At 37.4% G+C, this 14,044-nt stretch overlaps 1 protein-coding gene across 1 annotated transcript; it reads left to right on the forward strand.

Annotated features, from left to right (window-relative positions):
- The first annotated feature begins 1,973 nt into the window (after positions 1 to 1,973).
- LOC119265448 lies at positions 1,974 to 11,755 on the forward strand. The gene is made up of 4 exons (XM_037546278.1): positions 1,974 to 2,053; positions 3,452 to 3,521; positions 6,583 to 6,650; positions 9,454 to 11,755. The coding sequence occupies exon 4, from the start codon at positions 9,664 to 9,666 to the stop codon at positions 10,957 to 10,959; it is 1,296 nt and encodes a 431-aa protein (XP_037402175.1). The 5' UTR covers positions 1,974 to 2,053; positions 3,452 to 3,521; positions 6,583 to 6,650; positions 9,454 to 9,663; the 3' UTR covers positions 10,960 to 11,755.
- The last annotated feature ends 2,289 nt before the right edge of the window (positions 11,756 to 14,044 follow it).

A 14,044-nucleotide genomic window follows, 5' to 3' on the forward strand; every position in this document is an offset into this window, starting at 1 on the left:
TGACCAATTTCCTAGGGAGATAAATGAGCAAGGTGTGATATACTCTTATGAAGGAACACAGACTCTCCGGCAAATGCGTCTCACTAGTTGTAGAATTGTACATCAATGGCCAGCTTTTCAGAGACTCCCAGATCACACCGCAGCTTCTCTGAAAGAAGAAGGATCATGGAAAAGGAGAATAAACTGACTCGATCCAGCAACCAACATATATGAAGTGCACCCCTATGCGTTTGTGCTGTCTTTTCCCCCCTTTTCTCACTCTCTCCCGTCAGTACATCATGCTAACCTAGGCCTACAGCCCATTTAAGTACACACACATGCGCGCACACACACACACACACACACACACACACACACACACACACACACACACACACACACACACACACATCCATGCCCAGCCTATTCTGTTTTTATGTCTGTTTCTGAATGTCGTCTCTGTACTTGTCTGTCTTGTCTCTGTTGCTTGTTGTAAACATAACCGCCCATCTATATATATTGTTATAACATGCCAGCTCAACGTTATATGGCTTTTCTACAATCATGGTATTATCCCTGAAAATAATCTCATGGAATATAAGAGGAATCGTCTCCCCTGCCAAAAGAACAAAAGTGTTAAACCATCTCAATACTTTAAAATCTGACATATGTTTTATTCAAGAAACCCACCTTACAGAGGCAGCGTCTCGGAACTTAACCATTAACAATGGATTGGCCAGGCTCATCACTCTGGCTTACTGCTTTAAACTGTCAATACTGCTGTCTCTTCACAAGATCTGACAAACCTACAAGCAGCTGTTCTCCAGAGCAGGTTGTTTTTAGCTGCTAAAGTACGGGGAGGCTGTGGGTGTTTATGTACAGTGATCGTCAAGGTTCTTTAAAGCAAAACACAACAAAGACTTTTTTTTGTTTTTTACTTCTTGTTCTACTTTATGTATGAATAAAGTAGACCACAAAGCAAAACACCTCAAGAGTGGTCACCTCAGTGGTTTTCTAACATTGGTAAACATTAAAGAAACTCAAGACCTCTTTAAACTGTCCCAAAAACTAACCAAACTCAGACCACCTCTGAGGTGGTCTCAGCACAGTTTGTGTCTCATTTTTGTGGTCTGATTGATTCATGCATTAAGAAAAAAACAACAGTCTAAGTCCACTGCATGTTTTGCTTTGTAACTGAGGCAACCTGAGTTTGGTTCTTTTGTGAAACTATTCAGAAGAGTCTGAGCTCATTTGACAGGTTCACATGTATATCAAAAACCATGACTAGACTAAAGAATTGAAATAGTGTCTTTCTTCACAAGGTGTTACAACTTCATGATAAATCACCTAAAAACCCCCCGAACCAGTAAAGAAGCCTTGGCATTCATTCTTTTTCATTCTTGTTTACAACACAATAGGATTTATATGAGCCAAAGCATGATGTCCTTTATGGCGCTAATGTGTTCAGATACAGTCCCTCATAAATTTCTAATAAATAAAACCAATATTCCCATTTCGCCTGATTTTTTAAATGCATAATTCAGATTTTTTCTTTACAGTGGTGGTGAAAGGAACCAGGGGTCGCTATGACTACAACACAGATATAGCCATTTTATATTAGATTCCAAAATTAAATTAGAGTCCAGTGAGCCACAAAAGCTTCTTGTAGTTTGAGGCTTATCATTACGTGCTTGAAATTTCTTTCTAAGACAAAATAAATAGTGATATACAAATATAAATGCAAGACTAGTAGAAGGATGTGGTAACAGGAAGACTGCTACCATCATAGTACGAATGTTTTAGGCAGCAGAAGATGCTGAAACAGCAGAAATAGCTTCTGAAACCACAATGAAAAACAGCAGCCTGATGTAGACTGGAAAGGGCAGAGTTCTTCTAAGAAAAAGAATACAGAAATAGATGCTAGGGAGAGGAACTTCCTCAAGTACATGTATAAAAAGGGCTGCTCTTCGAGGCAGTACTGCACGCTTGCTGATGTGCTCTGGTGAAACTCATAGAACCTGTGACACACTGAAGACCCGACGAGAAGGACAGGACGCTCCGCAATCACCGCTGAGTGAGTATGAATGATACTGCCTTACAAAAACACTGGCAACAATTTACAATACTGGTCCACAACTAAGCATGTATTAATATTTAACTAATGCTTTCATCATGAATTTCATTGGTGAATGAATTATTCCCAGACGAATAACCTTTTCAGGAAATAACACACACACACATACACACACATCTTCTAAGGTACTTATCCTTCTGCGTATCCCTCTGAGGCAGTCTCAGCAGTCATTGGGTGGAAGGCAGGATACACCCTGGACAGGTCACCAGTCCATCGCAGGGCCAAGAAATAGCAAAGCATGTTTATTAATAATGAATAATGAGTTAAATACAAAAAGCCATTAAGAAAGGTAATCATTAACTATTAAGATATTACTAACTTATTCTATTAATTGATACCATGACATGATACATTAAATAAGATCTTTTCTATAATGCATAATGTATGTTTGGATAAACACAATTTATCTAATAACCAACACAGAAATCTGCAGAAAAATCAATTACTTGTATACAGCAATACCGCAACCATATACGATTTAAAAAACTTTTTTTTTACATGATTTTTTGTCCTTTACATTGTCTTTTCGATGCCCTTAGGTGACAAATATCCAGATTCCCTGAATCTTTTGATTTTATTATGGATTGTAGAGGAGGGAATACCTAAAGTCCTTTGTGGAGCATTGTTCTTAAACAGTTGGATGATTTGCTGATGGCGAGATTTGACCCATCCTTGCTCTTACTCATCATTACTTTTTAAAAAAGGTCTTCTGAACATTTAACAATCTTAAATTTCCTCTGTCCCAACGTTTTTTGGAATGTTACAGGCATACATTTCAGAAAAAGCATATATTTACAAAAACAATAAAGTATAGAAAAGTATGAAAGTATATAAAACATTACAAATCTTCTCTTTGCATTGTTTTCATTTAAATACGGGTGAAAGTATGCTTATAAATCACTACTTCCTGTTTTTATTTATTTCACATTTTTTGGAATTTGGATTTCTATGATATCATTTTTATGATATCAGTCAATTTTAGGGTTAGCATGCATCAGCAGGAAGTTTTGTCTTTTGCATTTGTTTGCATTTTGAGCATTGCTTAACAAGCTGTGTACTGCATCAGAACTTTTCTAGTTACATTTTTATTATCTATATCATCTACTTTTTTGCTTTTGTCTGCTGTTTCTGCCTGGATTTTAGAGCAGCCTTAAATATTCCTAAAGCTTCTTCACTATGTCTTTAATGGTTGCTTTGATCAGTGTTTTTACAATTTCTCAGTATATGCTGGAGAAGCTACTGGATTCCTTGTAACAGTGTTTAGCTCCACATGCTTCATTATAATCATATTAATCCTCACCATCTAAGACAATGTTATTCATTAAAGTTTTGTTGCAGGTAGCGGGGTATATTCATCCTGCAGGGACAGTACTGACAGCAACTTCACCCTGAACTTCAATCTACAGAGGTAAGTTTTAACACCTCGCTATAACACACTACAGACATGATGAGATTGCATTCAAACTAAATCCTGTCATGTGTCATGTCTGATGCCAGTTCCAGGCGAGCTGCCACTTCTCCCCATGTCTCCACATGTTTTTTTGTTTTTGTTTTGAGTAGCTGTTTTAATTGTAAATTCTTGTGTCCACCTGCTGCTGGGTTGCTCTGCTCCTCATCTATGTGGCCTCATTTTCCTCTGCTACACTGCTCTCCTCTAGACAGGCTTTCTGGCTGCATGTGGCTGCGTTTACTGCTGCTGCACTGCTGTGCTCCCCTTGTTCACTGCTGCGGCTAGCTGTCCCAGATTCCCTTTGTCTTTTATATCCTCCACACTGGTCCCTGGTAGGTCCAAAATCTTTGTGCTATACCTCTATACTGGACTCCATCTCGGACAGTTGTTCATGACGTATGTCATGCTGCCAGTCTGTGTAACCTGTGCTCTCTGTCTCCTACTCCTATTTGCCCTCTTTCTAAAAAATCAGGAGTATAGATAATAATAGTATAGATAATATGATCAACAAACTCTTCTTAACCGAAACCTGAAACAAGCTGGTGATGTTTTTGCTTTAAACTAGGCTACTTCCACTTATATGTCATATACATTTGTAAACGTAGCTCTTCTGGGTCTTACAGCTGCAACCTCTTTTGAATATCTTGCTTTTAAATTACACAGCTCCATAACTGCAGTGCTGCTTTATCACCAACCAAAACCTAGTACTGCATTCTTTTCTGAACTAACAGAACTGCTTACATTTGTTTGTTCAATTTCTTCCCGCTTATCGCTAGTTGGTGACTTTAATATACATGCAAAATCTCAAGACTGCAAGTGTGCTAATGATTTTACCTCACTCCTCAACTGTTTTCAACTACCACAGCATTTAGATTTTTCTACCCATGACAAAGGTCACACCCTCAATCTAGTCTTCCTCTGCTTCTCTACTCATTACTCTTCCCGTTACTGGATCACAAGCTTCTCCTCTTCACAGCTCTGTTGGCTTTGCCTCACTGCTCTTCTAAAAGATTAATTGAATTCTCTAAGACTCAGTCTGTTGACCCTCTCATTCTTAGCCTACTAATTTCTACTGCTTTTCCTAGTGATTCTGCTGCCTCCTCCCCTGATGATCATGCCACCATAGTCAATGCCATGCTCTCTGCACTCTACAAGCTCCAAACCCTCTTCCTCTTATCTATCATCTTTCAACCCTATTGATCCTTCCTCCATTGCAGATGTCATAATTACTTCTAAAACTACAACCTGTCTCTTGAGTCCTTTCCAACAACTTTAATTAAAGCTCGTCTTTCTGCCCTGGACCCTCATCTCACAATTCTCGTCCATAAATAACTTCTTCATGGATTGGTAAAATCTATTGACAACCCATCCCTCACTCACCTAGAAAACTGCCTTCCAAATTAAATTAAAACCTGGATGAAGCACAACTTCCTCATGCTAAACAGTACTAAAACAGAACTCATCCTTACAGGATTCAAGTCAACTCGCACTAAAACTCCCTTTCTCTCTCTCCATTGGCAATGTAACTGTGTCTCCTTTCCCTTGGTACGAAATCTGAGCATCCTCTTTGATACACCTCCTTCATTAAGTGCACACATCAACCCTGTAGTTAAAACTTTTTTTACACCTCTGTAACGTTGCAAGAATTTGACCATCTCTCACCAGTCTGCTGCAGAAACCCTTATCCATGCATTCATTTCTAGCCATCTTGACTACTGTAACTCCCTACTTGATAATATTAACTTCTCTTGCATAAACAAGCTCCGGATGGCACAGAACTCTGCTGCTCATCTCCTCACCCGCACCCGAACACCATCATATTACACCCATCTGGCAAAATCTCCACTGGTTTCCTGTAAAATGAATGAAGTACAATTCAAAATGATTCTCCTCACTTACAAAGCTCTACACAATGTTGCTCCTTCTTACTTTTCTGAACCCCTTATTCCCTGTAAACCAACTTGCACTCTCACATCCACATCTGCCACCATCCACCATCCAACCTACATGGATATGGAGATCGTGTTTTCTCTAGGTCGGCTCCCTGACTCTGGAATTCTCTTCCCTCACATGTGCAACAGGCTAATTCTATTTTCAAATGTTAATACAATCTTAAAACCTATCTCTTCTTTCTTGCCTGTAATTATCCACAGCCTTAAATTAGCTATCTACAAAGGCTTGTCATGTCTCTGATTGCTATCTTGTGGTTGTTTTGTGTTTTGAAAAATCTGTATGCATCTATGTGTTCTTGAAAAGCACTATATAAGCAAAACATATTATTATTATTATTATTATTATTATTATTATTATTAAATAACAGCCAGATCAATATAATATCGGCCAATATTGACTAGGCACAGTTTTCCTGTTATTGGCAAAAATATCCCATTTAGCGATATGAAAAATACTGCTGCGGCATTGGTGGGATTTGAGCTTGCAATCTCTTGATGATAGGACAAAGCCTGACAAAGTTGTGACACTGGAGAACTCAACGGTAAACACTTTTAGTTCAATTATATGGCAAACAGGCTAAATTTGAACATATCCAAATAAATTATTTAAACCCCATCTAGCGTATCCAAACCCTACATAGTGAATCCAAGCCATACCTTGTACATCCAAAACCTATCTAGCATATGCAAGACCTATTAAGCTCATATAAAAGCTACCCAGCATATATAAAATATACCTAATGTATTCAAACTCTACAAGAGTGTATCTAAATTCTACATAGCTTATCCAATCCCAACCTATCCAAAGGTATATCCAAAAACACAGTGTATCCAACACTTATAGCGCATCCAAACCATGCCTAGCTTTTTCAAGGCTGCCAACTCTCATGCATTGACTATGACACTCATGCATTAAGGACCCACTGGGCCCTACCCAGCCCACTTAAATCTCTCTCTGAGAGTAACATCAAGTTTGGCAAGTTTGGTTTCAAAATTTGCCTAGCACATTGAACTCTATCTAGAGTATCCTGGAACTGCAACTACAAGCTGACTTTTATTCATTACAGCTTTTGCTGCAGATGCATTGGCCTACAGAGGATTATGAGAGTGAAGACAGCTACTCCAGTCTACCAAAGTAAGTCTGAACACCTCATTATTTGTAGCAAATGACAGACATAATTAGATCATATTCATATTACAGTCTGACCAATATATCATCAAATGACTATGTGCAGTTTCCCAGTATTAACAAAAATATTGCCTTTAACCCAATAAAAATACTGCTGATAATGTGCCAACAATTAGCAACTTTTCTCACATGGCATCAGCAAGATTTAAGTTTGCAAATCCACTATCTCCAAATGGAAAAAAACTGTAACATTGGTGAATTCATAAAATTTGTTGGCTGACCAAAATTCCTTCAAGAGCACAACAACAGTTCATCCAGGAAATCACAAAAGTACCCAGAAGAACATCTGAGGAACTCCTGGTCTCACTGAAGTCAGATAAGGTTACCATTCATAAGAAAAAGACTGGGCAAAAATGGTACCCATGGGGGAAAATCCTTGCTATAATACAGCTATAAAATGCCTGGCCATTTCCGGTACCTGATATTAGTGGATTTAAGGTAGCAATGAATTCAGGATAACACAAGATTTAATGTAGCAGTGGATTAAAGGTAGCTGTGAATTTAAGGTAGACATGGATTTGAGGTAGTAAATTTAAGGAGGCAGTGGATTGAAGGTAGCCATGGATTTAGGGTAGCAGTGGATATACAGTGGCATTGAAGTTAAGGTTGTAATGGATTTAAGGTTTAATGAGATTTAAGGCAGCAGTAGATTTAAGGTTTAAGTGGATTTTAGGAGGCATTGGATTTAAAGGAGCAGTGGATTTAAGGCTGCAATGGATTTAAGGTATCAACAGATGTAAGGTGGCATTTAAGGTGGCATTGGATTTAAGGTAGAAACAGATTTAAGGTTGCAGAAGATTTGTGGTAGCAGTGGATTTAAGCGTCAAGTGGATTGAAGGAAGTGTTCAATTTAAGAGAGCAGTGGATTTAAGGTAGCAGGAGATTTAAGGTGGCAGTGGACATAAGATAGCAATGAATTTAAGTTACCAGTAGATTTAAGGTACAATAAATTTAAGGTAGCAATAGTTTTGAGGTAGCAGTTTCTTTAAGATTTAAATGCATTTAAGTCACAGAAGTTGATAGTTATTATGCTCTTTGAGCTATACTATTTAAATACAATTACATTTACTTACAAACTTAGAGTGTGGATTGAAAGTTTAGATTTGTACTTTCCACACCATTTATTCAGTTATTTCAATGATATACAAGTAAGCAAAAACTAATTTTATCAACAGGCATAGCTCTGATTTCTAAACCCTTAAAAGTTTAACTGTGTAAGTTTCCCTTTGGTCAAAAGCTATGGCAGGTTTCGAACGTTCAGTAACAGGCAGAAGTAAGCTGTCATATCTTGGCAATGTTGGCAGTAGTTTCTTTTGCAAGGACCTTCACCACAAATCTGCCTTATAAGGCACTGACTTATGAGACAGCAAGGCTTTGGGATAGCTGCCACAGGTTTAGAAAGTGACTATTACAGTATGGGATAGAACAGCAAGAGAGAAGTTATTTCAGCATACACAATTTGACAGTGCCCCATCTCTCAGATAAGGATAGATAAAATGAAACTGTTGCCTGAGGTTAGTTATATATTGATTTAGTGAACAATTCTTTTCTGCAAGTGTAGACGATGAAGAGCTACAAAAATACAAAATACAAAATCTCATTCTTTTATGCTGTGTTTGTGCCATTAAAAAAAATATTTATGTGCTTTCAATTTTACGTTATTGAATAAAATTAATGCAATCAAGTTGCAGTAGTATTATTATATTATAGTCTTAATCAATCTTTGAACTCGAAATCAAAGCAGTGGTGAGGTTAGTATTCAGAATCACTTAAATTTTATTAAACATTAATTAAGCTACATCTAGTTTGAGCAATAAATCAAAATGTTGTAATAAAAACATCATTTTGGGTTTACAAACAAATGATGCTAAGCTGAGACATAATGGAAATAATCAATTAGATCTAGCAGCAGATTTAATTCAAATATATACAACAGTGGTTACCAGCCTGTGGGCTGCAGCCCCCAGAGGCCATGATTTCTTTTTTTTTATAAAAAATTTACTTCAATACAGTTATTTCAACAAATGTCATTTTATTTGCAAAAAAATTTGATCGTTCTGGCAAACTGCTCAGTGCTGTTTGATCAGAGGTCTTTACTAATTAAGCTTTATGAAAACATTACTTGTAGAGTAAACACTGGGAATTTGTCTCTAAATCTGTCAAAAAGAACATTTTATAGAATTACTTAAATCTGCAGAAGCTTGTATGGTAATTTTTGTCAGCTACAGTTTGCCAAGGTTTGGGAACCCAAGGATAGGATTGATAACCAGTTCATTTGTTCTGAGACCTCCGCCTGACTGTGATTGGTTCACTGTCTGAAGCAGGATTCTAGCAGTGCTGAGTATTAAACTCATTTACATGATGTTCTATATATACCAAATGTAGTAAATTAACCAAGTCATGTTTCGTGTACAAGTTTTACATCTTGAGTATAGACCTGTGCTAAAACACAGTGGAAGTCTCCTGGGGTGAAGAAATTATTTTTTTATTTTGAATTTTTTTACTCACAAAGAAATTTGCACACAAAAAAATCTGGCCACTTTACATTTATCTAAAAAAACAGTTTTGGTATGTATCTGCATGTGCACCACGGCACAGAAACTACAATTATGGATTGGTACTTTTGGATTTTAAATAATCAAGACTGAATAAATCACTAAGCAATTTAGTAATACATCATAAAAGTATTGAGTTTGTTTCTACACTATTTTTCATAACACTAATTTATTTATTGATCGATTGCTCCTAGGAAAAGGAGCAACTATACAGAACTGGAAGACATCTTTCCCAGCATAAAAATTAAGAAGACATCTGAGCAAAACAAACAAACAAAAAAAGCTATGTCTGAGCTCAATATTATCACCTGGAACATAAATAGACGCAATATAGTGGATGATGTGTGCAAATTAAACAATACAGGGCCAACAATAATTTTCTTGCAACATGCATCTCTAAGGTGATGCCACAAGAAATTTTACAGAGTTGGCATGCGTACTACACAAGATACAGTGCCAGTGAAAAAGGGGTGGCCATTTTGGTGAAGAGAACGGAACGTTTTATTTTAAAAAGCCAGGAAATTGACAGGAACGGGCGTTATGTAATCGTGCAGTGTAATCTGCGAGGTCAGGACTACACACTCGTCAGTGTGTACAACCATCAAGAAGACACCACAACTCTAGACCTTCTCATACCCTATCTGCAGAGAATGACTGTAGGAACGCTAGTGATAGGAGGAGATTTCAATACCACGTTCAGCAAGAATGACAGAGCTAAAAGAATATTATCCAGCAACGAGTTCGTTAACCCACAGTTACTGCCCATTGACCAGCCAAATCGACAACATGTTAAACTCAGAAAATGTGTGGAACGTTTAATGAGGCATCTGCAACTGGTGGATGTATTTAGGAGAAAACACGGTTATGCACGCAATGATGATGCATGTTTCACATTTATGAGGTGTGACAGAACAGCACAAAACTTTGAGGAATTCCAAGACACAATCATCAAGTCCAGGTTGGACTACTTTTTTATACCTGAGGAATGGATGTGCTCTGTCAAAAAATGTGAAGTTGTTAATGTGTTCGAGTACCCTGGACGTGCGGTGAGGCCGTTAACAGAACAGGGGAGGCAGCCTGCAACAAGATCAGACCACAGTCCTCTGTTACTACAGCTGGATCTCAACAGCCCTGTAATTAGACACATAGAAATAAAAGAGTCTTCTAACCTCCATGCTCCACAACAAGTCAATGATTCTGAACATATCAGTGGGGTTGAGATAGTGGCAGCCATTCAGTCTGTACAGCTGAGAGACATAAACAGACCTGGTGTATATCCCTTTGTGTACAAGAACTTCAATGATGAAGTAATTAAAATTTTGAAAGACAATTACACCAATCAAATTAGCAATGCATTGCCACGAGATTTCAATTCTGCAACAGTCACAGCAGATGGCTACTACTTTTTCAATGTTGATTATCTTATCTTAGCAACAATTCTAGCCTGGCGCATAGAAGATTGGGGAGGTGAAAGCGAGACTCAAATTGAGGATGGACCTCAAACAGTTCAATGGCTTCACTTACATAACTGCCTTCTTGTAAAACTAGAAGGTCACCCAGCTTTCAGTGACTTTGCCATCCTCGAGCAAATGTTGAAAGAAAATGAGAACAATGAGAAAATGCTGTGTGAGGGCTGCCCTTTAACACACATACTGCGCAAATGTATTCTGGAATATCAGACAATACAAAGGATTGGATAAATAAAACAATCAAAGAAAGTCTCTAAACTGTCGGATCTTTAGTTTGCATGAAAACAATAGTTGTGTGAATGCTGTAGAAACAAAGGATTTTGAACATCGTCGCTGTTTTGACAAAACTTTGTATCACCAAAATGGTATCCTCTGTAGAAGGAAAAGCATTCCTAACTTTGTTAATGTAAAAAAATTTTATCAGACTTTTTTCTCCCCAAATAATGTTGGTTTTCATGCATCATCAATGTAAACAGCATGCTGTCAAGTTGTTTTTTTTCACGAAAACAAAGATAATATCCATTGTAATCATTATTTCACTGTATCAGTCAACAGAATAGTACATACTGCCATAGTTAATGTTATTACTCCTGTTCTGTAAAAATAAGATTGAGAAATGTTTGTGAATCAATCTTCATCTGCTGGTGACAATCATAAATATCATTTATTTGTCTCTTATTTGTTGTATATTTCTAAAATCATGTGGTACATATCATAATTAATAATCCAAAGTCAATGTAACCAGACAAGTGCTTTCTGAATGTTTACTGCATATACTGTCTGTTTTAATGCATGCATTGCTGATTATCCACTGAGCATAACGTTACTAAATGGCCTAAATAAACTTTTTATAGGTAACAGTTTGTCTTTTCAACTTCTCCACAATCCGATTGAACCCATATATTATCTGATCTTCAGTGTAAACACAACTGTACTTTATAAATGTATTCTGTGTGAGATTTATTACAACTGTAATTTCAACCCTAATCCGAGGAATATAGGACTATAATAAAGTGCTTGCTTTCCATTTCTTTTGGGTTACTTGTCTTTTTTTAAAGTCATATAATTAATAAATGAATAACAGATAAAAGATTCAGCATGACGACTTCACCACACAGAATAAATAAATGAATAATAGTATGTGCTTCATGTGTCAATGTGTACACCCGTTTGAAAATATTTTTATATAAGGAGCATTCTTAAGAATGAGCTCCAACTGTGGAAAAAAAGAAACAATTAAAAAACAAGTAGGTATTAAAACCTTAGATATTTACAAGGATTATGTTCTGATATAGCCCTGTGATGGGCTGACGACCTGTCCAGGGTGTATCCTGCCTTTCGCGCAATGACTACTGGGATAGGCTCCAGCACCTCCCCGCGACCCTGACGGAGAAGTGGCTTGGAAAATGGATGGATGGATGGATGTTCTGATATATTTAAACCCAAAGCATTAATTGAGCCTTTCCAACAAACCCAAACATTAACCATTCCTCTCTTCTTTGGATAATCAGTTGTTCTGTCTTTTTTTAATTTTGTACAACCTTTTACATTAAAAAGCCAGATTATGCTTTATAAGTCATTTATTAGTTCTTCAAGATATTTAAAGCAAATAATTATGATGTTTGTTATAGTTTTTATTTTAAAATCAATTAATGGAAAAACAGTATATCACATGTAACACTCCCACTGGTACAGAGAAATCCATATTGTTGTCTTAAGTTTAAAACAAGGAGGTTTGAAAGAATGACACAAGACTTAAGCTGTGTCATAATTCAGGGGCTGCGTCCTTCAGAGGCTGTAAATGAAGGCCAACTGCATCCTAGCAGCGCGACTAGGCTCCTTCATACATGGCTGAGAAATGTGTCCTCCTTTTCCATTGCAACCAGCCAACATGTCTCGAGGTTCACTGCATGACGACAAGGATTCAAGAACATGGCCGCTTCAGTAGAGCAGCGTACGGCGGCTGAGGAGACACTATAAATGTAAGTACTGGGTTTAATCTGAATAGCGAATGACACAAATGTTAAAAAAAACAAGCTAATGTGGTCGCCAACATTTCGTTTTGTTTTGGAGAGCAAAGAGCCGTCAGAGAGAAGCAGCTCCTGCTCAAATAAATGAGAAAAAGCAAAAATCAACGTTTCTAGATCCATCTCTAAAGAGCTTGACAGGAGCGGTGTTTCGCGATGCAGCCGTAAGGGCGGGAACAGCCGTGCTTAGAGCAGACAGTTGATGGACACAGCCTTGGATGGACACAGCATTTGTAAACCACATCCTTCAAAGTATGCAGTCGCTTAAATAGGACACTTACACTTGGAAAAAAGCAGGCCCGACGAAAAGAACATTGAGCTTGTCAGGTTTTTGCTGTCTCTGAAGTAAAATCTGAAGCTCAAGGTGGTTAGGCTGCTTTTATGTGAATATGCGTGTATGCGACTTTTTTTCTTTGGTACGAATCTCAGTTCACGGTTGAACTGAGTTTGAGAACTGGTTGAAGAACCAACACGGAGGGCAGATGGTCCTAGCTCGCCGTTGTTGTATCCAATTCGGTTCCCCCTCAAGTTCTCAGGCGCACCAGATTCACTGAACAGATAAAAATGCCTAGCAACATGGAAACTACAGAAAGCAAAAAGGTTCAAAAAAAGTTTGTATAGCAGCTGTATTTACCCAATTGGTGACGAACAGTACAACAAGTATTTATCAGTACAATTGTTTACTCAAATTGAAAATAATATTTATCACAGAATCTCAGTTATGCCATTTTTATCTTGAGTGAATTTATAATGGGGATTGGTTTAAAATGGATATTTCCAGTTCTAAAATCTAATTGGCCGAGCTGTGTTTGAAGCCTTTGTGAAATCTACAATATACCACTCCTGTGACCGCCTTACAACAGCTGAACTGTGCATCAGAGTCGCGGCAGGAAAAAAATCTGTGTGCCATTAGTGGAATTATCTTTGACTCTCATGCTCTTCACATGAAGCACCGAGTGTACTGATGACGTAAGTTATTAATTAGAATTAGGCTGGTCAGCTAGCAAACAGGCTAAAAGATTGCAAACATCCTTAATCACAGGCTTGAATTAGAGGGCGTACAGTGTAATGAACTGTAAATCTGCAGTATAAAAGTCTAAAAACAAATAAATAAATAGATAAATAATGACCACAATATACAGTGATGGGTGACCAAAGGTTCTCCTCATTCAGCAGTTAATGGTTGCTTGGGAACAATACCATACGCTACTACATACAACGGAACTACATTTTTTGGTGGAATACTCCTTTGTCAATTATTATTAATATTTATTTCATACACAACACAG

Source organism: Pygocentrus nattereri, chromosome 16 (assembly GCF_015220715.1).
Source record: "Pygocentrus nattereri isolate fPygNat1 chromosome 16, fPygNat1.pri, whole genome shotgun sequence".
In the NCBI taxonomy this organism is placed as follows: domain Eukaryota; kingdom Metazoa; phylum Chordata; class Actinopteri; order Characiformes; family Serrasalmidae; genus Pygocentrus; species Pygocentrus nattereri.

Coding starts and splice junctions, on each gene's coding strand:
- LOC119265448 (XM_037546278.1), top strand. CDS start 9,664: ATGCCACAAGAAATTTTACAGAGTTGGCATGCGTACTACACAAGATAC.